The sequence below is a fragment of the Cavia porcellus genome, unplaced genomic scaffold (assembly GCF_034190915.1).
Source record: "Cavia porcellus strain 051 isolate PalLab524CR breed Dunkin Hartley unplaced genomic scaffold, mCavPor4.1 scaffold_21, whole genome shotgun sequence".
Classification (NCBI taxonomy): domain Eukaryota; kingdom Metazoa; phylum Chordata; class Mammalia; order Rodentia; family Caviidae; genus Cavia; species Cavia porcellus.
The window spans coordinates 65,006,694-65,032,576 of NW_026947504.1; the positions used below are offsets into that span (position 1 = coordinate 65,006,694).

At 38.6% G+C, this 25,883-nt stretch overlaps 1 protein-coding gene across 1 annotated transcript; it reads right to left on the minus strand.

Moving 5' to 3' along the window:
• Positions 1-3,729: 3,729 nt before the first annotated feature.
• Spryd7 (SPRY domain containing 7) lies at positions 3,730-25,719 on the minus strand. The gene is made up of 5 exons (XM_063232809.1): positions 25,539-25,719; positions 20,878-20,994; positions 16,784-16,950; positions 9,966-10,068; positions 3,730-6,609 (listed from the first exon to the last, which is right to left on the minus strand). The coding sequence occupies exons 1-5, from the start codon at positions 25,642-25,644 to the stop codon at positions 6,512-6,514; spliced, it is 591 nt and encodes a 196-aa protein (XP_063088879.1). The 5' UTR covers positions 25,645-25,719; the 3' UTR covers positions 3,730-6,511.
• Between the last annotated feature and the right edge of the window lie 164 nt (positions 25,720-25,883).

Consider the following 25,883-nt stretch of genomic DNA (forward strand, 5'->3'; position numbering starts at 1 on the left):
CAGAATTTCCTGTCCATCGTGTGTAGGTCACTTCTGTCTATTCACAAAACTGTGACGACTTACTTGGAATGGTGTCGCACCTGTAATCCCAGCATTCAAGAGGCTGAGGCAAAAGGATCACCTAAATTGGAGGCCTGTCTGAGCTACATAGTGAGTTCAAGACAAGCCTCAACTACATAGCAAGACCCTGTCTCAAAAGCACAACTAGTTTACCCTGTTCAGCTGCACTGCATTCCTAAGTAAGTATGTCATCCTTCGTGTCTAGGTTTACCATGCCTTTTAATATGACAAGCCCTAGAATAGATCACTGGGGAGCCTACATCTCCCATTTCTTTATTTTCAGTTTAAGGAGTTTTGGACTCAGCACCTACCTGAATGAATTCGAATTCCCAATTTTGGAAGTTACACAAACCATGGCACAGCTACATGATCTATGCACTAGCCTATGCATTCATGGTGATTTTCTTCTGTGTTCTTTGTGCTTTGGCATTTGGGGTCCCATGACCAAAAAGAGAATGCCCCTAGCAGCGTTAGCTAATTCCTAGAAGTAGTAAGTGGCTTTCTTTGCACTTCCTGCAAACCAGTCAACCCAGCCCCTCAGCTCCTGTATTAGGCTCTTATACTTCTGGCCAGTATTCTCCTATTCTGATCACCTTAGTACGATGTACCAGAAAACTACGGCCAGCTCCTGCTTCAGCACTCAGTAACATTATTTAGATTATCCAATCCTAGTCTTCTTAGTCTGCCTTGCCAATAGAAACCACAATAAAAATCTGTGCCTATGCTTTGGCTGGTTCTGCCTTCTGTCCAAACCTGGTGCATCTGTGTGGCCTGCATGATGTGCATTGGATCTGGTTGTTTCCTGCAGTGCTGGGAATCAAACCAAGGGCCTCACGCATGCTATGCAAACAATCTGTCACTGAGTTATACTCCCTAACCTTGCATTGTTTTTCTAGAATAACTAATATTTTACAATCCCTCTTGCGACTGTAATAGACTACTTCCCCCAATGGTGTCATTTCCTGATTTGTGGTCCTCACCATATGTAAGCTTGAATATGTCCCCCAATGTTCGGGTGTTAGTTTTGATCCCCTGTGTGGGGTGATGGGAGGTGGAGCCTAACAAGAAGTTCTGGAGTTACGAGGGTACTGCCCTCATAAGTGGACAAATGCTTTCATTGGGAGTGGATTCACCCCCTCTTGATCTCAGCCCTTCTGCTATGTGATGATGCAGAAATTCCTTGCCAGATGCTAACACTTTAATCTTGAATGTCCCATCTTCCAGACAGGTGAAAAAGATTTCTACTTGTCACAAATTATATAGTCTGCAGTATTTTGTTACAGATGGACTAACATGACATGCCTGAATGATAACACAACCTGTATTTTAAAAACATTCAGTTAGAACTACTCCAGGGGCCAAATGTTTATTACTTTGTAAGGGAAAAATTTCAGCAATGGACTAGGGAGCAAAGTTTTTTTTCCTATCATAAGCTGAAACCTGTTACTCTGCACCCCTCAATAATTGGTGCTATTTCTGCATCCAGGGCAACAGAGAATAAATCTTTTTCCACTAAGCAGTGAACCATGAGATACCTGGACATATTTACAATTGTTTTTGTTGAAATACCTTACGGAAATCTCATGAATCTATGGACCTCTTGGGGCTTTATTTCTATTCCCCTTCCTATGATTAGCATTTCGCAAATTATTCTAGCTTCAGTGGCCAGTGGATTGAGTATTTAACTAACATTTCTAGTTTTCTTAAGGGTCATTCACATTCATAGGTTAATAAGCAGGCAAAAAAAAAAAAATCAGCACTTGCTGCCCAGCCTGGGCAACTTAGTGACTGTTGGAAAAATAAAAAATAAGAAGTTGAAATGTAGCTCAACATCAGCCCCGGGCTCAATCCCCAGTCCTGAAAAAATTTAGTGGCCTAAATTTATAGAGTGCAGCATCTACGAGAAGCGGTCTGCTCCACGGGCCTCACTGGCACTGACTCCCTCCACCCGGAACCTGGGGGCACAGCTGCCTGGTACACCGTTAGCGGTTTGAATCCTTCTCAGTGAATCACTGTGAAACACACTGCGCCCTGTACCTACCTGAGTTGGTATTCTGCAGCCGTTTAGCTTTATAGTTATGGATGTAAATTTCATCACTATCCAGCATATAACCTTTTTTCCAGTTTGTCTATTTGTTAAAATTATTTTTAAAGCAGGCATGGTGGCACATGCCTGTAATTCCATCATTCTGGGAGGTAAAGGCCAGGAAGATCATAAGTTAAAGCCCGGCCTGGGCAACTTAGTGACTTAAGAAGAAACTGTCTGAAAATAAAAAAGTTCATGTAGCTCAACAACAGCCCCGGGCTCAATCCCCAGTCCTGAAAAACACAAAACATAAACAAAACACTACTAGCTTCCTATAATCTTATTCCCAAAATATATTTTGGTATATGTTAGATTTTTTTACTACGCATGAAGCTCCAGATTTTAAAAAATGAATCAGACTATACACAGAGATGTTTAACATCTTGTATTTTTCACTCATCAACATGTTTTAGAGTCATTCTAATTATCAAAGTTCTTTGAGGAAAGGTGATCTTTAAGTTTTTATGATACACAACACATAACAATTTGGTTCTCGAATGATTACATTGTAGTGATTCCTATGTAATTACAGATTACACATTTCAGCCAATAAGGCAACAATTTTGTCTTAAAATTTCTGTATTACTTTGGATGACATTTCTAGCTTCTTATAATTATATCTAACATTATTCTGTATACTATTTACTTTAGTAATTTTGGTCCCAGTTGTTTTAAAAGAGCAAGTTGGAAGGGACTCTTAGATAAATGAAAGGAAAACAGTTAATTGATTTTATTATCTCCTCACTCATTTACCTGAAAAGCCCAGTCAGCTCCCAACAGGACTCCCTGTCAGGCTGCATAACTAATGCAAACAAATGTCAGCAGTGGTTGGCCATATTCCATTCATGAGTACCATGCTTGGGTATATCTGTGTACAAGAAAATTCCAGTCAGATTATAGGTCCTCCATCTCACCACCATATTTAGTGTTTTTGTATTATGTAAGTTATTGATTTAATATCATTTGCTACTTTCAAGATTTCACATTACTAGCTATGTTTCTCATGTTTCTAGACTTACATAAGCAGCAAAGAGAGGTGAACAAAATGTCATGCATTTGTTGTTTTTGATATAGTAAAATTCAAATTATCATTTTATATCTTTTATAAATTAATAGTTTTTAATCCAAGTGGAAAACATTCCAATCTTATCTAATGTCAAAGGCAATAAAGTCAATTTTTCCCTTTCTGTTTTAAATAAAGTCAATATAAACTGATGATTCATATTTTCATTTTACATATTTAACATTCCATATCAACTGCAATGTTTAAAACACTTAAATACAGAAAACAAAACATTAATTTTCAGTTAAGTGTGTAAAGCTACACTAGGGTAGGCAACTAGACTATTACAATATTCAGAATCAGTGGACAGCCTGGGTGTGGTGGCACACACCTATAATCATAAAACTCTGGCTGGGTGATTCAGGAGGATCTAAAATTCAAGCCCAGTCTAGACGACTTAGTGACTTAGTAAGATTTTGTCTCAAAAGAATGAAGGACTAGAGATACAGTTCAGTGCACAGGCCCTGGGTTCTAAGCCCCAGTACTTTGACCCTTAAAAGAAAAAGCTAGAACAGGAAGATGAGAGTCAGTGGACAATGTTTATTCAGTCAGAAATAAATGGAAGTTGTTTGTGTGTCAAAATACAAGAATGTTTCCCATCCTATCTATTTATAGATAAGTACCATTTGATGTGTAAGTTCTAAGCATACCATACTATTTAAATGCTTCAATTTCTCCCACATTGATAAGCTCTTAAAAGTATTTTTTTTTTTTTAAGTTTGGATCTACAGAAAAAATGAAAAGATTCTCACTATGTCCTCTTCCAGTTTCTTGTTATTAACATCCTACACTGGTATACTATACTTGTTACAGTGAGTGAACACAAGCATCGGTACATTACTAACTGAAGTTCACGGTTTGTCCAGGCTTTAGTTTTTACCTAATGAGCTCTTGCTCTAGCTGGATTCCATCCAGGACACCATATCACACTGACCCTTCACACCCCTGTAAGCTCCCTGCCTGGGGTGTGCAGTTTCTCCGACTTTCCTTGTTTTTGATGATTCTGGCAGTTTTGAAGCACACCATCAAGCATTATGTAGGATGTTTCCCCTTATGGAATCTGTATGACGTTTACCTCATGATCAGACTAAAGTTCCAGTTCCAGCACTTTGGGAGGTTGAAGCAGTAGGATAATAAATTTAAGCCAAGCCTACAAAATTTAGTGACATGGTGAGACTGTCTCAAAATTTAAAGTACAAAAGAACTGGGGATGTAGCACACGGTGAAGGTCCTGCGTTTAACACCCAGGACTGCAAAAGAAACAAGTCGGCTTTTAAAAGCATAACTAAACTGGGGATGCAGCTAAGTGGTAAAAGTCCTGCCTAGTATGTATGTGTGTCTCTGGGTTTAAACCCCAGGGGTGGTGGTGAAGTCACAGGTGGGAGGTAAAAGAAGTTAAAAATGAGCGTGCTGTGGCAGAGCAGGCCTGTAATCCTAGCACTTGGGAGGCTGAGGATTGCTGCAAGTTCAAGACCAGCCTGGCTTCAAAGTGGGTTCAAGGGCAGCCTGAATTGCACGGTGAGAGTTTGACTAAAAAAGAAAAAAAATTTAAAAATGAGCAATTCCCTCAAACAAGCAGCATTAGTCTATATTATAAACATGCACTAAACAAAACAAAGAGGTAGATAACATCAAATCACTTTAATATACTTGCTCAAGAAAGTATGTTCTTTATGAATTAAAATTACTATGACATAAAGTCAGGTTTAAAAAATAAGTAACACTTAACTAGTTCAATTCCACATATCTTTACAGATAAAATGTGGTATTTTTTTTACATGTAAAGTAAACCTGTTACTCAAGGATATTTTCAAAACACATTGTCACATTTTATCTACCAAATAATAATTACTGTGCAAGATTTTTCTAGCTTATGACTAAAAATACTTAGAGCCTTAGAAAATTTTTATCAGGCAATCTTTCTGCAAGAATCCTCTCCTGAGCTGTAGTCTCAAACTGCAGTATGCAGCAGGTCTGCCTGAGTGCTCAAGCAGACTCCTGGTGCCAACCCCAGTAGTTCCTGATTTGGGGATCTGGGTTGGGGCGTGAGGCATAGCATGAAAATCACTGCTTCAGGGACAAGGAAACTGCATTTATTCGGTGTATATGATAATCAAGATGTTTTACACACATAACTTATTACTAGCTACAGAATCTTAACAAGTCAATATAATTACTCTTTTGTAAGTGGAGAAACCTGGAGCTTGGAGGCACCGAGGAGCTCAACTGATGGTGCTAGACAGCTGAACGATAATTCAGATCTTCATCCATTTCTAATGCCTGTGTTTTTTCCAGTACAATCTATTGTACTGCTTCTTGTGGATAAAAGGAATGAAACATATGCATTCTGGGATGCTTATTTGAAAAGAGAATGAATATATCTCAACAGGTGATTTGGTCACTTCCGTAGGGGGTTAACTAAGGTCAATGACTCACTGAAAGCTATGTCACAGAGGACTCACTAATACAGTATTTAAACCTGTAAAATAATCAAGGGTGAAATGAATTTACTGCATACTAACAAAACAGGAAGAATGCATTTAATATATAGCACTGAATACTCTTTAATTGCTATTGTTATTCCTTGTAGAAAACACAGATTTAAATAAAAGTTCTTGAAAGAATAGTCTCATTTAAATGTAAAGCATCATAGTATATGCCTGCCAGTGTAAACTACACCATTACTTACTCTGGTACTGAAATTACACAGCATGATGGTCTTCAACAAAATGTTCTAATCATTACTGTTTATCTCTTTCACAAACCAAATCAAAAGCAATGATATGACACAACAAAATAAGCAATTTAAGGGTTGATAAAAATGGTACATTAACATGATAAACAGATCACCAAAAATGAAGTTGCCAACTGTTACAGTGTATATAAAAGAGAACAAAGACACCCAATTACTGGGCTATGCACTTAAAATAATAATGAGTTCTCAACTTCAGAATATGACCAAAAACTACCCAACTCTACATTTCTATTCATACAAATATTTTATATAAGAAAGTCCCTTTTAAATATTTATATACATATTATTATGTAACACTGATAAACCCATAGTTCCATTTATTTAAATAAGAATTAAATAAATTGCTCAAAATGCTGATTTTTATATCACAAAGCATAAGTAATTTAAATCAAAACTTTTAGATGTATAGTGAATACATTGGTTCCTTAGACAACATTAACAAGCACATTTTTAAGAATATATTTTCATCTCTAGATCAGGTAAAGCTTTATTAAATGGTAAACACTTTTTGACAGTGCAGAAATAGAATATTCAAAAACAAACACATTCAAAAGATCTGCTGTTCAAATAGTATTTTTTCAAAACCAGGTGGAGGAGTATGATAAAATTCACTGAACTGGCAATCCAAAATTGCACTGTCGTCAACTAGAGGATAGAAAAAGAAAGAAAGCAAATTAGAAGCAAACATCCTAATCTGAATGAATACATAATTTTAAAGTTAACTGTTTTCAGACTATGGATAAGTGCACGTAAGTATGCGTGGTTCATTGGGTTTCATCCCCAGCATGACAAAACTTTAACAAAATATAATACTGTTTTCTTAAAATCCTAAGATTAATAGGCAAAAAGAATAACTCTATTTGCTGTCTGGGTTATAAAATGTTTTAGGTAAAAATAGCTACCACACAGAACAAAATTTAACAAAACACTGCAAAGATATTAATCAAAACATTATTAATTATTATTCTAAGCTAGGTTCAATGATGCACACCTGTATTCCCAGCTCCAAGAGGCTTGAGACAGAAAGATTCTTTGAATCCAGGAGCTTGAGATTAGTCTAGATAGTGTAGCAAGACTCAGTCTCTTAAGTATAAAAGTAATAATATTATCTCTAGATGGTAGAAATACAAGTGGGTTTTTTGCTATTTGCCTATCTGTATTTCCTCAATTTTATACAATTAAGATATACTTACACAGTATTTTGCAGAATTTACAGATTCTTGGGAAGTTGCAAACATTCTGCAGGGAGTCCACTGTGTGCTTTATACAGCCTGTCCTGGTGGTAACATTTTACACAACATCCACACCAGGAAAGGATATTCATATGCGACTGTGAACTGGACTACAGGCCCAATTCAACTTCTATGTTTTTACCAGCATTTGCTCAAGAAAAATGAACGTGTATGTTTGTCCCAAAACTTACACACTCTGTAGCTCAGGCTAGCCTCAAACTCTCAGTGATCTTTGTGCCTCAGTCTCCCAAGAGGTGGAATTACAGGTGTGTGTCACCATGCCCGGCTTAGTCATCACTTTTTAATAACACTTCATCTATTTTTCTCTTCATAGGTTGAGTTTAAGAATAGACTGAATAAATGAGTGGATTGTTCTAGGATTAGGAATGGGATGGAGGATAAAGGGTAAGGAATTTAGGTTTTGTTTCTATTTTAGTACAGGCTACTAAAGTGTTTGGTGTAACTGTATTGATTTATCAAATTCAATTTATGCAAAAATATAATTCATCACACATAATTTACTATCTATAAATCTACTCCACTAAAAATGATGCTAAATAAAAGAAGCACTTTATTTATTTTTTTCTTTGGTACCAGGGATCGAACTCGTGACCTTATGCTTGCCAGGCAGGCGCTTATGCCACTGTGCTAAACCCCTGGCCCTAAAATAAGCACTTGAGAATAATTTTATTTTGCATGTATATTTATTAGTATGTGTGGAACACTGCATAACTCAACCATTCTACTGATAGTTATTTCATTTCTCAGGCTAAACTATTTAGTATATCAAGCTACATTTTCATTTATGTAAGTAAGCAAAGGAATTCCTTTTAGGCTTACGTACTATGGAACAACACTAACCAAACAATTTAAAACACACTTTTACATGTAAAGACACAAAAGGTAATATAATTGAAAGATAATTTTCTTTCAAATCCATTTTACTTCAAGGATGGAAGAAGAGGAGGAAGAGGAAGAAGGAGGAGGAAAAGTACAATAAAATGTGCAAACATGTCAATCGGGGTAATTTCTGAGCCAGGGGTGGTGGCACACACCTGTAACTGCAGGTACTCCAGAGACTGAAGCAAAAGGATTGCTAGCTCAAGGCCTGCCTGGGCAAGTCGGTGAAGCCCTAACTCCAAAGTTTAAAAAAGGGCTGGGAATATAGTTCAGTAGTAGAATATTGTGAATCTCTGGGTTCAACTCCCAGTAGAGACAAAAAATAATTTTCAAAGTAATTTTAGGAGAAAAGACTAATGAAAACCTTAACAGAAAAAGTAAATCACAGGGTCAGGGCTTTGGCTCAGCAGCGTAAGTGCCTGCTTGGCAAACTCGAAGTCGGGAGTTCAATCCCTGGCACCAAAAAACCCCAGAGGTTAAAAAAAAAAAGGAAATCACCAGCCTTCATTATTATCATACTATTAAACATGTATATTTGTTATTGCGTACTTTTCTGACATCCCAGTCTGTTATTGCTACACTTCTGTCTTTATTGTAAGTTACCATGAAAGTTGTTAGTCTTTACTACGACCCAAATACAAGACCCAAGGTAATTAAGTAAGAAAATATTTTAAACTGACTAAAACCATCAGCAGAAAAATCATACACTTACTGATTTAAACTTGAGGGCATAAAAAGAATGGAGTGATGAAAGTATTGTGACTTTTTTTCCCAAGAGATGCACAGAGCTGGCGTGGTGGCAAACGCCTGTACTGCCGGCTACTTGGGCGGCTGCAGGAGATGGATTACAAATGCGAGCCCAGCCAGGGCAGAAGGGCTAGAGGCAGTGCAGCACCACTGAGTCCTGCCCCACTACCTCAAAAAACAAGAGCAAACGAGAAACAAAAACGGAAGGCACACTGTTCTTTTTAGAGGTAAACAAAAAATATTTATGAACAAAATGACAGAACATCTGGCATTTGCCTTCAAAAATATAAAGAGGGGAGGCAAAGAACAGAAGTGTGGGTAGACGAAATCTAAATAGCACAAGATAATTGTTTCAAGCTGGGCAGTGAGTGTACGGGGTTCATTACAGCATTCTCTTATGTACCTGTTTGAAATTTTCCCGCTTGCTGGAGGGACACACCTTTATCGAAATGATAGCACTTACGGCTATCAAAAGCAAAACAATCAATACAAAACTGTCCTAAATTACAATTTCTCTCGGAAAAAACATTTAGGCAATTTTATAAAGGCAGTCAATGTTGAATCTACATAAAACTCCTATTCCCAGATCCAAAATACTCTGCATTTCTTGGTCATTTAATCCTTTTTAATATTTGGCAAAAAAAGCCTTGTAAAATCAGTAAAAATCTTTACTGAACGTAAGAATACATGATGAATAGGAGAATATAGCTATTGCCTATTTTTAAGCAGTCACTGTTTAGCAAGTTTCTTAACATAGGAAATAAATAGTGGAGCCTTGGTTTAGGAACTTAATTCTTTGCATGATTCTGGTTGCAAACTACATCGAACACAAACCAAATCAAACGTAATAGGTGTGATGTTGACGTTATGGGGAAATTTAATTCAGTTTTCGTCCAGTTTGGTTTGCACTTAGAATCACGGAAAGAAGTTTGTGAACCGAGGTACCACTGTATTAACTTTTAACTCTGCAAAAAGGGAACTGAATATACTGCTGAGTACCTTCCATACACATAAAAAGGTCCTAGTACTAACTTGTCCAGACTTAGGAAAGACTTACACAATTAATATAAATGTCTAAAGCTAACATATATCTAATAGTATATAAGAAATATTTTAGCTTACCATAAACAACTGGGTATACTGTCCCCCGTATGCCTGATGCTGGACAATGCATGCTTTTTCCATTCAAATATACATTTAATTCTACATGGTCATATGTAATTCCCTATGAAGGAAAGAAAAGATAGAAAGGATAAAAATATAAGTGTTCCATAAATACCTAGGCAGCCAGGGATCAAAACCTTTGCATAAGGTTACAGTAGTTTCATTAAAGGTTTACAGTCTGTTAGAATTCCACTAGAACTGAGCTTACAGATGTCAGAAGTGGCCAAGGGTAGCAGTGAACACCTGTGATGTTAGCACTTTGAGACAGTGAGGCAGCAGAATCTCAAGGTTAAGCCTGGCCTCGGCAACCTACCAATCAGTGAGATTCTGTCTTAAAAAACATGAAAAGGGCTGGAGATATAGCTGAGTGTGAAGGCCCCGTGTTCAATCCCTAGTAATACACACATGCACACACGCACAGAGTAGTGATTATATGGAGGAAAAGGATCAGGAACACCCCCAAAGTCCACAATAGAGATTCTATTTTGAATACAAGGTGATATAAATGCTACATACCATGAACAGAGACACTTAAAACTCATTAAGAAAATACTGCTCTCTATATAGGATTTGACCTTAAGGAGGGAAAGCAGGTTTCACTAATAGGGCTTAATGAATACATGTTACTTTTCTCAAATTGTGAGGAAACGTCTTTGGATACTTATTTTCAAAAAACAAATTATACATTTCTGACTCTCTTTACTCTGGCCTCAAACACGTGAAGTATTTTACTAAGGTAAAACTAATATTTACAATAAAATATGACTGGTAACTAGTGTCAAGTTAAAATATAGAAAAACAACTCCAAAAATATCAAATGATGGGGAAAATATTATTTCACATAGCATTGATAGTAAAAAAAAAAATCACAATTAGTAATAACTGTTATTAAAATGCTGGAAAATGTGACAGGCCCTATTATGAACCAAGTAATAGTTTAAACACTTCATATTTACTAATGTAATCCTTACAAGAAAGGTATCCTCAACCCCATTTTACCAATGAGGTAGCCAGAACACAAAGGTTAAGTAATTTACCTAAAGTTTTACAACTAAAAAGTAACAGAGCTGAGGTCTAAACCAATTCATTTTGGCTTCAGAACACCTGTTCTTAATCTGAGACCTGAAATGTTTCAAATTCTAGAAGTTCTTGAGTGTTGACTTGCCACAAGTAGAAAATTCCACATCAGACCTCTAAACACAAGTATACTAAAACATGTTGTATAGATTATTTTGGGGCTATGTGTAAAAGGTATAAATGAAACTTTGTAAGTGAATTTCATGTTTAGGCTTGGGTCCCATCCCTAAAATCGCTCATGTGTATGCAAATATTCCAATATTCAAAACAATCTGATATCAGGAACACTTCTGGTTCCAAGCATTTCACATAAGGAATACCAACAAGACATCTTTCCTTTAAAGAATTAAGGCTAGATAACAGAGATATTCAATACAAAGTCATCAGAGACCAAGAAATCAATCACCTCAAGGATTTCTGAATTGGATAGCAAAAGCTTTTTAGTGGTATAAAAAGATCTCTTAAGTCATCTAATTTGGGGGAGGGGTGCTGAGGATTAAACCCAAGACCTTTACATCCTCAGGCATTGTTTTTTTGGACAAAGTCTTTCTTACGGTTCACATTGAGATGTCACCTCAGTGCCTCATGAGGTAATAGATTAGGCTTCTGGAGGAGACTTGATCCTAGGCACGTGGTCCCAGATTAATCCACTGATGGGTTTATAGTTAGTGTGATATGGTGGGGGGTGAAGCCTGCTGGGAAGAGGTAGGTCACTGGGGGCATGGCCTGGAAGGGCATATAGCCCTCCTCTTCCCTTGATCCCTTCTCTGTTCCTGCCCTCTGTGCCATGAACTACTTCTCCTCTGTCATGCCACCCTGCCTTGGAACCAGTCAACTATGGACTGAAACTTCTACAAATTGTGAGCCCAAATAAACTTCTCCTTTAACTTGTAGGTATCAGGTATCTCATTCCAATAATGAGAAAGTAAGACAGTTTTACAAAGTTGCTAAGTACTAAATTGCACAGGCTGGGCTCAAACTTGCGGTCTTTCTACATCAACCCAGAGTGCCAAGATTACAGGCACGCTCCTCCAGACCAGTCTAAGGGCTTTATAGTTTGAACTCTTATAGTCAGGTCTATAACCAATGATTCTTTCTTATTTTTATTGTTATTTTTTGCAGCACTGGAGATTGAACCCAGGGTTTCTGCACTGAGCTAAATATGCGGCCCTTTTCCATTTTGTTTTGAAATTTTGAGACAGGGTCCCCTAATTCACTAAATTGCAGGGCTTGGCTGAACTCTCATCCTTCCTACGCAGCCTCCTGGAGCACTGGGATCACAGGTGTGTGCCACCACCGTATCGTCTTAACTCCCTCCCTTTCTAGGTAAGAGAGCATAGGTCCAAAAAACCAATGTAGTAACTGCTAAGAAGAATTCTCTAACTTTTAGCAAAACCAGGGTTAGATTAAATAACACACATAATCACATAAGAAAGAAAGAATGTTCCTCTCTCTGTGTGACTACAGGAAATCGAGTAGCTCAGAAAGTCTGTAATCCAGGCCTCCTTCACCACCCAGTGGCAGCACAATCTACTGCAATTATTGTCTCTCAATTTATTTCATTTTCCAAAGTCACTGTCCACACTTTGGGAACATTTGTCCTCAGTCTGAACTAGGAAGATAAAGTTAATACACACTACCTTATGTTTTACCTTTCTTAACTCTGCGTATAGTTCATGTTTTTAGTTCTTTTATCAAAACGAGGGGCCGGGAATTTAGCTTAGGGCCCTAAGCGCTTGTCTGGCAAGTGCAAGGTTGTGAGTTTGATCCCTGGTACCAAAAAGAAAAAAAAAAGAAAAAAAAATTTAGATCAAAATGAGCATACAAACTCAAGCCTAATTTTACAATGCTGACAGACTAAAAACACGCCTATAATCCCTTTTTTATGTGATTATGTGTGTGTGTTTTTAAATGAAAAGAGACCTCTTCATTTAAAAAAACTAATTGCAGTCATCAGTTAACTTTACTACTATTATGTTTAAATACATACTAAAAGACAATCCATATACTATTTGTCTTCCTCAGTGTTTCTTAACTATTAATTTTTGGGCAATCTACCTGGGACCCCTCCTATCCCTCAGAAGCTATTTCTATTCTCCAATAAACCTTTCCTACTCTAGACCTCCTCTGTCCTCTGGAATTCACTTTTGATGTCACGGGACTACAAACTGGCATATCTGATACCTAGCAGGTTGGGAGTTATGTTTCTGACAGATAAGTGGAAGGAAGTGTAAGAATTTGTTTTCATTTCATGGCACCTCAATTTTTTTTTTTTTTTTTGGTACCAGGGACCAAACACAACTTTGCACTTGCCAAGCAGGTGCTTCCGACACTGAGCTAAATCCCCAGTCCTACCCCTAAATATTTTGACTGGATTCTGGGTTTTAGGTAATCAAAATTTTAGGTAATCAAAAATTGTCATCAATTTTGTCAATTGCTTATGCCTTGAGTTTTCTATTAAAATGATGATCCCAATTACTGATAACCTCTTGGTATATTAAATACTTCTATGATTCCTAAAGATGCAAAGCTGAAAGAACATCTTATCACACTGGTAATTTCCAGGCTGCAGTTGTTTAAGACGATAAACTTCTTAAGCTCAAGCATCTGGCTTTCCCTCACTTGTGTTCCAGCTACACGTGAGGACATATGCGCGCCAACCCACTGTGAGCCAGCCAGCCATTGTGCAGTCCAGACAATGTTGTTTTAACAACTAGAGATCAGGCATAATAATTTGTGTACTAAAGCCGGTATGGTGGTACACATCTGTACTCCCAGCACTCAGGAGACTGAGGCAGGAGGATCACTGCAAGTTTGAGAACAGCCTGTTACAAATTGAGCTCAAGGACAGTCTAAATTCATAGCGAGACCCTGTCTCAAAAAACAAAAAAATAATAATTTATGTACTTATATGTCACTTTGGTAACAGAAAATGATTAAAAGATAACAAATTAGATCAAAGTTTCTTTATGTTATTTAACACAGTGGACCCTTGATTTAGGAACTCAATTCATCCCTGAGGGTGCTAAATTCCAAGTGATCATGCAGATGGAACCAATGACAGATATGCAAAACTCCTTTTACCAAGACCCACCAGACTGACCTCATAAAGTGAGCTCAAAGCTTCTAAACTGCAACATGACTTCTATTCAAGGCCCAAAGTTTAGCTCTCTGGAGAAGGCTCCTGACTGTGGTCTCTCCTACACCAACACTTCTTAGTGCGAAGAAGTTAGATCGAAACTTTGCCTGCTCTTCCCCTAATGGCAGGAAAGGGCACCTCTTCAGAGCAGGGACTATTATAGGTGCTGGCTAAGTTAAATAAAAATTAATATACAGTCAGAAAAGGACTGGGTTGGGTGTGGTAGCACAGGCCTATAATCCTAGCACTCTGGAGGCTAGGGCAGGAAGACTGTAGCAAGTTCAAAACTATCCTGAACTGCATGGTGAGACCTTGTCACTATGAAATAGAAACAAACAAACAAACAAACAAACAGAAAAAGGAACTGGGCTCTCAAGGAAGTCAGTGAAAAGCTCAGATATCAGAATCTGGAGCTGCATCTAAAGAAGGGAAGTCACAGTGGCCCTACTATAAACCTCCCTAACCCTAAGGGAGAAGAGAACCTGTAAGTAGCACCCAGTCCATTAAGTCCAGATGTGCATCAGATACCAGGGTAGGTGACAGAACATCTGGAGCCAGGCCTTCCCACAGCATCCCGTCTTAGAAGTCATACATAAGCCAAGGTTAACAATGTCAGTTGTACACCCTTGCTACAGGCCCTGCTTCCCTACTGGAGTAACACTAGCTAAGCAGCTACATTTGTAATCTTACTGGTTGATTATAGTTTGACTCATGTGGCACCAGATTGTGGCTTTGCTGTATAAATTACCCCTGACAAAGGGCCTTGGCAACTCACTTTCAGGACTCCTCCTCCATCTCAGAAACTACTTCTCAATAAACCTTTCCTTCTCTTACCAATCACTCAATCAATCAAGCATTCTTTTTTTTCCTTTTTATTGGTACCAGGGATCAAACTCACGACTGCCTGCTTGCAAGGCAGGTGCTTATGCCACTGAGCTAAATCCCCAGCCCCTACAATCATGCATTCTTAAATCTGTCAGTTTGTGGTTTTAGTCATCTCAATGAATGACAGGAAGGCAAAAACGACACACAGAAATTCAGTATACCAACAAAAGAAAACGTTACTGATTACTCTAGCTCAGTGGCATAAGTGCCTGCTTGGCAAGCTTGAGGTTGTGAGTTTGATCCCCAGTAACAACAAAAACAAAAAGCTGTCCGAATAAGGATGATGGCTCATGTTATGGACATTTAGCAATGATCTGTAAACACAGAACCAACAATTCTGTGGGAAATCTGGGAAAAGCAGATTTTAAAAATGATTTAAACTGTTCCTCACCTATTCTTTAGTCGATTTAGAGAACATTAACTTATAGCCATTAAAAACTGTTCCTTATTTGTTTTAAGTAGTAGAAAAAAGATCAAGCCATAATTAAAAATTTAATTCCCACAAGGCATGGTGGTACCTCCCTGTAATCCCAGCTACTCAGCAGGGGAATCACAAGTTTGAGGCCATCCATGACAAGGTAGACCCAGTCTCAAAATAAATTTTTTAAAAGGGTAGTGATGTAGTTTAGCATTCCCTGGGTTTAAACCCTAGTACCACCAAAAACACAACAAAAAATACCCCCTTAATTCCTGTACCTTTCTTCCAATCTTTTAAAATACCACACATTGCTTTAATAAAAATCTGGATTTGTCTGATCTGGGTTATTTTATTATTAGAAAACTTGGGGATTTAGCTCAGTGGCATAAGCGACTACCTTGCAAGTGTGTGGTCGTGAGTTCGATCCCCGGTACCAAGAAAAAAGACCCCCAAAAAAAAATTTATTAGAAAACTTCACTTTGATATCAGGTGCAAGAACCCAAGGTTTTGTGTATAAGATCATCCTGGCTAAAGGAGACTCCAGGACTCTGTTGTTAATCAGTAGCTAAATGCCTGGACTCTGTGTATAAGCTTTCTGGGTAACGGATGACAAGAGGTATACGGAAAGACAGAAAAGGATTTCTGTGTTTTATCAATTGGTGGCTTTGGTACTGATTTAAATGTATCCCATCGGAAATAAAAATAGAAAAGTCTTCACTAATACATTACTTTCTTTAAAAAACGTTTTCTACAATCAAGCCTTTCAATTTTGAATCCGTTCCTGTGGAACATTCTGAAGTGAAGGAAGTTCAACTAGATTCAGTTTAATAAAGACCAACACTTGGGAAAAAATGGTGCTCTAACAGATATGCGTAATAAATGAAGAAATGTGAAAATTTTCCCTCAGAGATCTCCAGCCACAAAAATATCTAACATTTTATAGTATGAAGTCAGCAGATTTAAAAATCGTGGGCCAAGGTTTTTCTGATGGCAAAGCAGGGAATACTGCTCAGCAGCTTACTTGTCACCAATTCTCCGAGGGCAAGGAAACCGGGGCTCATCTCGACGCCCTGGGCTGTAGCGGCTCTACCTGAGTGGCTGCACCAACTGCACTCTCTGGGAACTGTACCACCCCACGAGATTTAATCGCAGGGCTCTGGAATCCAAATTATAAACTCTGAACCAAAGCACATCTACTTGAAAGCTGCTCAGGTTTCAATTATTTGCAGCAGACATGAACTCCACCAAGAGACTCACCACCACGTCTCCCTCCTGTGGAAGGCTGTTGGCTGGTAACCTATTTTTCTCCTCATTGTTGTGGTACAGGGCTCCATCATTTCTCATCACAAGACTATGCATGTCTCGGCCAAGGGGAATCTGGTTCAGGTTCACCTTCTGAGTCGCAACACCGACACCCCAGATTCCTGAAAATACAATAGTTTACATACCCTCGAATCTTAAGGATGCATATAGAAAGGAGTTACTGTGAAGAGCACAAGTGTGTTTAAAGGAAGTGTCATATCAGTAGATTACTGTTATTTTTTAAACTCTTAGAATTTGTGAAGCGTACTGTTTTCTATAAACGAAGCACAACCTAGAAGATACCAGAGTGGGTTCTGGAGTCGTACTGCTGATGTTTAAATCCTGATTTAGCTGTATTATCCTAGAAGAATCATTTCTCTCAGTGTTCTCATCTGTGAACTGCAGTAGGGTCTAACAGTACTTACCTCAAAGGGTAAGAAACAATATAATATAATCCAGTAAACCATTTGGAATAGTATTTTTTGAATTGGATAAATAAAGCACACAAGTATTCAATAATGTTAGCTATTATCATTATTTTCTTCTCTTTTTTGTACAGGGTCTTGCTATGTAATTCAAGCTGGCCTTGAATTCACAGCAATTCTCCTGCCTCAGACTACTGACTGCTGGGAAAATAGGTGTACCACCATGCTCAACTATTTATTATTATTTTCTGAAAACATTTTTAAAAAATGCTATACAGCTGGTTAGAGTGCTTGCTTGGTATAAGAAAGGCCCTGGTTGGCTCTGTAGCACCGGGTGGAGGAGGGGTGGGGGATTATACTGCACGTTGTATTTATGTGGCCTGGAGTTCTTCAAAGGTGTACCTCAAAGAAGGGGGATACTACTGTGTACAGCTAATATACGCCATGGACAAGATCACTAAGAGAAGAAAATTAATGATACATAAAATCATCTTTAAGTTATTGAGCTAAAAAGCTTGTGGTTTAAGTCAGGCTGGGGATATAGCTTAGGAGTAGAGTGCATGTGTACTCATCTGGTCTCAAGTGTAACCAACGTAACAAAAAAATCAAAACTAATTTTGGTCTAAGCTGACTTTTGAAGTGAACAACTTTTTTCTCAGTTGTTGACAAATTCAGAAAAAATTCTAGACACAGACAAAGGTTTGAAGACCATGTTGCTCGATACATAAATTTTTCTGGATTAACTGAAATTGTCAGAAAGTTACCGGTCTGACTCAGCTGTTCTTCTGGGAAGAATTAAAACATCAAACGACAGTGATACATGTGCACCCATGTTTATCGCTGCGCAATTGTTATAGCCAGCTCTTGGAAACAACCCAAATGCCCATCAACTGAGGAATGGATAAAAAAGATGTGTATTTTTATACAATGGATTAGTACAGCTATAAAGAAGGATAACCTAGAGGTAAATGGATGCAACTTGAAACTATATTCATAAGTGAAATAAGACACACAAGTGTAAACATCATATTATCTCCTTAGTGTAAGAAACTGAATGAGTAAATACAATCCACAATGTACAATGGATACAGTGAAAGGGAAAGAAACTGCTCATAGGGAAATCATACTGTTTGATCAACTATGCATGCGGGCATCTGCTAACCTAAGCAATTATTTTGAAGATAACAATATGTAATATAACAACCATTGTTAAATTCCTATCACCTTATTTTGAAATCCTATTATCACTATAGTTTTGTTATTGTTGTGAAAGAGTTTTGGCCAGACAGGACACTGTAGTCGGTGGAGCCTTAGAGGCGGAACCAAGGAGCTCCTGTCTCCCCCACCCCTAGGAATTTACCTGTGACTCCATCTTCCCGCCCCTAGGAATTTACCTATGGCGCCCACAAAGACCAGTGGGCTACCCGTGCATCCCTAATGCCCCCTTAGGTTCCACCCCAAGCCGAGGCTACTTATATACCCCCCATACCACGTGTCCACCAGAGAGAAAGCCGCACTCCAGAGGTCGGGGGTGGGGGGGGGTGTGGGGGTGGGGGGTGGGGGGTGTGGGGTGCGGGGGTGGGGGGTGCGTGTGTTTTGGTTTTCTCTCTTCGGGTTCTCAGAATAAAGGCTTCTTGTTTTATACTTCTCATCTTTTGGATATAATCTTATCAGTTGTACTTTTGCTTTTGTTGTAGTTTTGTTTGTTTGCTTTTGGATTTTTCTGGTTTTTTCCCTTAACATTAAAAAAAAAAAAAAAGTTACATGTCTGGAATTCACTGTGTTGGCTTCCACAACTATGAGTGATAGGAGATAAAACTATTAATTCCACAGGAAAACATCTGCAGAATGAGCTTATCAACTCCTTCCTCTTAAAAAATTGTGCCCAACTGCCTCAAGATTTCATTATAGGATCAAGGATGCAGATTCCAAAAAAACTGGTATTCTGGTGGTACCACTGGGGATAGAATCCCTTAGGGAAAACCTGCACAGAAACTTTTATTGGCTTTATGGCCCAAAAAACTATTTGCATCTCTTGAGAAACAAATGTGTTATATTTTACATTATAGAGACCAGAGACATTTTGCAGCAATCAGCAAACTTATAATGAGACAAAGGACAGATGCAGTTGCATTTCATTCAATGGAGACAATCAGTATTACAACTAATACAGGGCTGCCAGCACAGTGGCACACACACTTATAATCCCAGCATTTGGGAGGCTGAGGCAGGAAGATTGCACCAAGTTTGGGTTACATAATGAGTTCAAGATCATCCTGAGTTAGAGAGTAAGACCTTGGCTCCAAAATCCCCAAAAATACAAAACAAATACAAGGCTGAGGATGGCTAAGTAATAGCGTGCTTCCCTGGCATGGGTAAGGCTCTGGGTTCAACCCTCAGCACCTGAGCAAAACAAAAACACAAAAAAACTCAACACGGAAAGATATTTTATACTATTCAAGGAGTTGATTAGCTGTAGGACTGTAGAATTCACTACTCCACTCTAGCTTTCTTATTCTGCACCTCGATCACTCATGCAGTATTTCACCAGAGGTTTCTTTATAACAAAGATCCCTCCTCCTCCAAAATTTCTCTGTATATAATACTGCCACAATTTAACCCAATAATCTCAGAAAATTACTATTCAATTCAACAAACACCATACATTTTTAAGAGAAGCATAGATTTTAGGTTTCTGGACTGGGAATACAGCTCAGTGGCACAGCGCCTCCCTGGCAAGCACAAGGTCTTGAGTTTGATTCCCAGAACCAAAGAAAGAAAGAAAGAAAGAAAGATATTAGACTTCTTCCAGATTCTAAATTTAATGACTGCTTCAGAAGACACTGAGTCAGAGCCCCTTAACAGGAATTAAAAGACTAAGCAAGATGGTGTACTGTAATCTCAGTTGCTTAGAAGGCAGAGGCAGAAAGATCACAAGCTTAGGGTTACTCTGTGTAATTTAGTGAGACCTTGTCTCAAGATAAAATATTTAACGAGAAAGTAGGAGTATAGCTCAGTGTTAAAGTGCCCCTGGTAAAATTCCCAATACCCACTCCTCGACATACAAAGATAGTTAAGAAAAACTCAGAATCAAAAGATTAATTTATCCTAAAATAAAACTGCAACTGTCAACATACTTCATACGCTCAAATAAATAAAATGGTGACTCTAGAACTTTAATAATGCTTGGTACCTTACATTTATTCAGCATATCCTGTTTTTAAAACAATTTCATATATAGTTCCTGTGAGGCAGAAAAGGCAGCTCCTAGGCTGGGCATAGTGACACATGTTTGTGATCCCAGCATTTGGGAGGCTGAGGCAGGAGGATCACTGTGAGTTCAAGGCCAGCCTGGGCTATGAACTAAGTTCAAGGCCAGCCTGAACTGCATAGTAAAACCCTGTCTCAAAAAGACAAAAAAAAAAAAAAAAAAAAAGGCAGCTCCTATAACTAAACTTAGGTTAACAAAATTAATTTAACCCAGATCACACAAGACACAGATCTTCTAAGTGACAGTTAGGGACTTTTGTTTTTTTAAACTGCCTTCTGAATCTTTTCTCACATATTTAAAATTACTTAATATTTAGATTAGAACATTTAAGAGTAAAGCACCTTTATACTAACCTGTGGATTGGATTTTGAATTCGAAATAGCTTTTGTTTTGATGTAAAGGTGCACTGGCTAAACAACCTCCTGTCCCACATATTCTTCTTCCATTTTTCACAATGACAACATCTGTTCCTAAAAAAAAAAACAGATACTATGTAAATTTTGTATTTTTATACCTAACAATTAGCATAAATTTATTCACTAATAACTCAGTCTGCAAAAAAAGGGATGATATAAGTGCATTGAAATATAGCAATATTGTTACTTACTTCAAATATTTAATTCACCATTTTCTGAGAAGACATTTACATATAAAATTCAATTGTAGCTTGAGTCTTGTGTCATTAAGCAGTTACAAATACAGTAACAACCCTTATACTGAATATTTAAAACACTTGTAAGGTAGAAATAAAGAGAATAGTTTCTTTGATTTTTTGTCAATAAACAAATACAAGTATTTCAGATATCTCTTGACTTAGAGAAAAACATAAATACTTAAAAGAAGCTTTAGTAAATTGATATAATTTTCAGTTCTATCCAGATCAATTAAAACTATTAATTAAAAGTCAGCTGAATGTCTACTACAAGGCAATGCGTCAATGCAGTTAGGTATGAACTGAAGAGCACATGAATACTGGAAAGAACAGACACCTGTGATGAAACAGTTGATGCTGAAAAACTGCATATTTTAGGGTCTTAAAATGTTTATCCAGATAGCTATGTCACATGACAGGGTTATAAACAAGGTTTTCACATCATTAAATGTACTTCATTCTTCATGAAAAATTTCAATTTCAGCTCAACAATTATAGATGAGAGAAAGAAAACGCTATCTCTTGATACATATGTGACCCCTACTACTCAATTTATTTCTGAATCATGGTTTTGGAAAGCTGTGCATACTCAAGAACATTAGGAGACTTAACATAATTGTAATACGTAAGATACATCCTTTAACAAAAAAGCGTGTGCCTCCTAAGGCCCGTGGCTGACAGTACCACCTCACTAGCAAAAAGTACAAGTGAAACAAACCTGAGTATTAGAATTGAGATGTCTCTGGAGGTGGGGGGGGGGTTTAAATAGAACTAGAAAACAGTAATAAAAAGGTTTAATTCATACTTTAAAAATTACCTGGGACACATACACATGAGAAATGCAAAAAATCTCAGAATCTACCACAATTCTAAACTGGTTGCTTAAGAACTTTTAAGGTACAACTTCGTACTATTGCACGATTATTAAAGTTATTAGCATCTATTTTTTTCCTAACAAAAGTATTAATTTTGAGAGAGAACCTCAAAAATAATTTGCATCTGGCTACCCCACGTCTCTACTCGGCACCTTCCTGCCAACAAAAACTCTGCAGTATTTGGCATCCAATCTAGTAAATAGCAATGCAGAAATGAGAGGATAAATAAGCTGTACAAGCACTTTGTAGTGGACATGAAGCATCTGCTCTCCCTTCCCTTCTGGAGACGCACAGTTCCAAGAAAGCTGACTCAGTGTCTGGCTTCAGGGGTACAGCATTTGACCTAGATTAAGTCAGTACATTCATATCTCTTGGCCACAGTGATTGAACCAAGAATGGTTACATGACCTTACAAATAACAATCAGAAAAAGTGTCAGGACTTTGGCAAAAAACCAAAACAAATAAACAAAAAACCCTGGCATAAATATGGTCTCACGCTTGCTGGACTTGAATGAGGAAGCCTATAGTCCAAGGAGTTGCCAGCTAGCTTGCAGGAATAAACAGCCAAAGACAGAGGAAATAAATGGAAAGAGCCTGAATTCTTAGCAATACCAAATCTTTCCTGAAGCCAGTGCTGCCTTTTTAATTTTCAGTTACATGAACCAACAAATTCTTTCATTGTTTAAACTATTCTGAGTTGCAGTTTTCACTAATTGCAAATGAAAGCACCCTTAGTAAAACACATTTCCAAAGACTATGCAAGTAAATGGTATTTTTTTTCTCTTAACTGGCCTTGGTCTATAGTCTTCCACATATACACTAACACTAACACCTAACAACTAGTTTCTGTAACAGATAACATTATCTTGGACTTTCGGAAGCCTCTCAAAACAATATAGTTGTTCTGTGATTTGGAATCACAGAAACAACTGTGAGCACTGTATTCATTCTCTTATTCCAGCATCTTATCTCCAAAGCATACTGTGGGGGTCCTGAGATGTTGTACACAGAAAGACAAATATATTCAGAGGGCATCCTGCAGTACTTGTGAACCACTAGGGAATCACTTTAAACTTACTCCTTTCCTCTTTACCAAGGTCAAAGATGTATTTGGGTCTATGTAATGTGTATAGTTTTATTAATCATCACAAGTCAAAGTATTTCTGGAAAGTCAAGGCAAAGTACAGCCAGAACACCACAGAAACACATCCACAGAGTAAATTTTAAGATGCATTAGAAAGCCAGTAACACATGCACGTAACCAACCCCAGCAATTCGTAGGTTGAGTCTAGCCTGTGCCACATAGTGAGACCCACCCTGTTTAAAAACAACAAAAAGAAATACAATTTCCAAATGAATAACTTCCCTTCAAAGTAGCTACCCTGGAAGGCATGCATTTCTAAAAAGGCAATTTATATAATGTGCCATTAAGATTTTTACAAAAACTATGCCATAGAGAATTCAAAATGGTTTTAAGTAACACATCATCAAAATAAGTGACTATTCTAAAAGAGGTATAATTTTGATATAAATTATATATAGATTATTTTCTTTACCAAAAAAACCAAAACAACAAAAAAAATCCATGAGCTTGTGGTCTCTGATACTCAGGAAGCTGAGGCAGAAGGGTCACTTGTGCCAAGGAGTTCAAGTTCCTGGGAAGCACATGGAGATTCTGTTTAAAAAATCGTATTTCTTAGTTTACTTATATAACCTTTCACATACCCAAACATTCCTATTGGTTAAATCTGTTTCTCACATACTCAATCTAAAATCAACTCAGGCAAAGTTGTACGTGCCTGTAATCCCAGCAGTGAAGGCTCAGGCAGAAGATTGAAAGTTTGAGTCCCACCTGGACAACTGAGACCTTGTCTCAAAACTACTAAAAAAGGCTGAAGGTATAGCTCACTAGTAGAGTGCTCCTAGGTTCAGTCTCCAGTACCAGAAAAAAAAAGTCACCTCAACTCATGGTGGAAACTCTTCTTATTCAGCAGCACTGTTTTCTTTCATTTTACACAACAAGTTTCTCTGTGATTGAAGAATTTGAAGTTAATGGTAGACAGGTTAAGGAAACTTCGGTAAGGGGAGAAAATGTGGGATATTACTCTACAGCATCCACGGAGTAGCTGCACAGTGCTGGGTGAGTCTGGAGAAAGGCAGACAGTGGAATGAGTACAAATCACCAATTCTTTCTAATGAAGACAGAGGCCAGAGAAAAAGAATGCTTTACAGAGCAGACTACACGGATTGAGAGTCTAGCAGCAAAGACAGAAGAAGACCAAAGGCTGCTCAAAAGCTCCAGGGGACTTAGGAGGCTGCCTTTACCTCACCGCCCTGCACTTAAGACAATGCCTGCCACCAGACTATCCCTTAAATCATAGTTCAATACGTAAGTGGAAATGTTTTCTCAAGGAAAGTACAGGATTTGAAACATCAATTGCCTATAAATGATGATAGATAAGAAATAATTTAAAGATATGTACTAATTTATGCATGTATTGAGATTCTCTACTATATTTAGGGGATCTAAAAATTAAAGGTACCATAAATATCCACATACAAGATGGGAAATAATAATAAACATTTAGTCTATGCTACAGACATACGGAAATGGACAGTTTCCAGAATTATCAAAATATGGGTAAAAGTTTTCCTGTAAAATATTAAGATATTCCTGTATTTCAAGGCACTGTATTTTAAACAATGAGCAATACAAGAAAAAAATCAAAAGTACATAAGTATATTTAGAATAAATCCATCCACTAAAAACACTACTGCTAAATAATTATATTGGGAAAGCTCTCCTTACAGAAACATACTCCAGAAGCATGGAACTACACAAAAAAGTCTTAAAAGGTAAATAATAGGTAATAAGTAAGGGATGAAGAAGGGAGGGATGAAGAAGGTTAGATATGAAGTTATATGGCAATGTGGAACTGGCAGGAAAAAACACTGAGGCGAAGCAGCAAAGTGCTGTTTTATCTTGCAACAGCCCGATCTGTTGGGAAGAGGCCAGTGAGATGAAATTACTGCGCTTCCAACAATGACTAAGGAGGAGCCCAGCAATGGGAGGTTTTCGTCGAAATGGCACGTTCCGACTTGAACTGCGACTTCAGGCTTTTCTGTACTTTCTTCTCTTTTGACGTAGCTGATAAGGGGGGAATTACTTCCAATAAAACAGGCTCCAACCTATACAAGATGGGGCCAAAGAGAAACAGTCGACTGTCAGGACATTAGAACCGAAAGCATTCTGAAACGCAGGGACATCAGACAGAGCTGGAGGGCGCCTAGCCCGTGGAGGCAGCTCGCAGGAGGCGGAGGGCACCGCACGCCCTCCTGACGCCAGCCCACCGGGCCAGGGAGGAGCGGTCGGCAGCTGCGGAGGTCCGGGCAGAGTCGCCCAGGGAGACTCGGCGCGAGCACACCGCGCGGCTCCGTCGACCCCGCTGCGCCCGGCCGTTGAGTGTGAGGAAGCCAGGGCCTTACCCATGTGCTGCGTGTCCAGCTGCACGGCCGGCATCTCCTTCAGCGGAATGTGGCCAGTCCCGCTGTCCCTGCAGCACCGTAGGCAGCAAAACACCGACGCAGCCATTGCGCAAAGACCACCGCGCCGCAGCCCCTACGCCGCGGCGACACCGCCCCCCGCCGCTCCGCTCCGCCCCGCCCCGCCCCGCCTAGCCTCGGCCCCCGTTGTCCGAGCGCCCGCTGCGGCGAGTAGAGCTCGGAACAGTGACACCCCCGGCAGGGAGGCGCAGCGCAGGCTGAGGTTCGGTGCGGCCGGAAGTAGCGAGGGCCGGTGGGCGGGGCCTTGGTGGGCGGGGCGGGTGATGG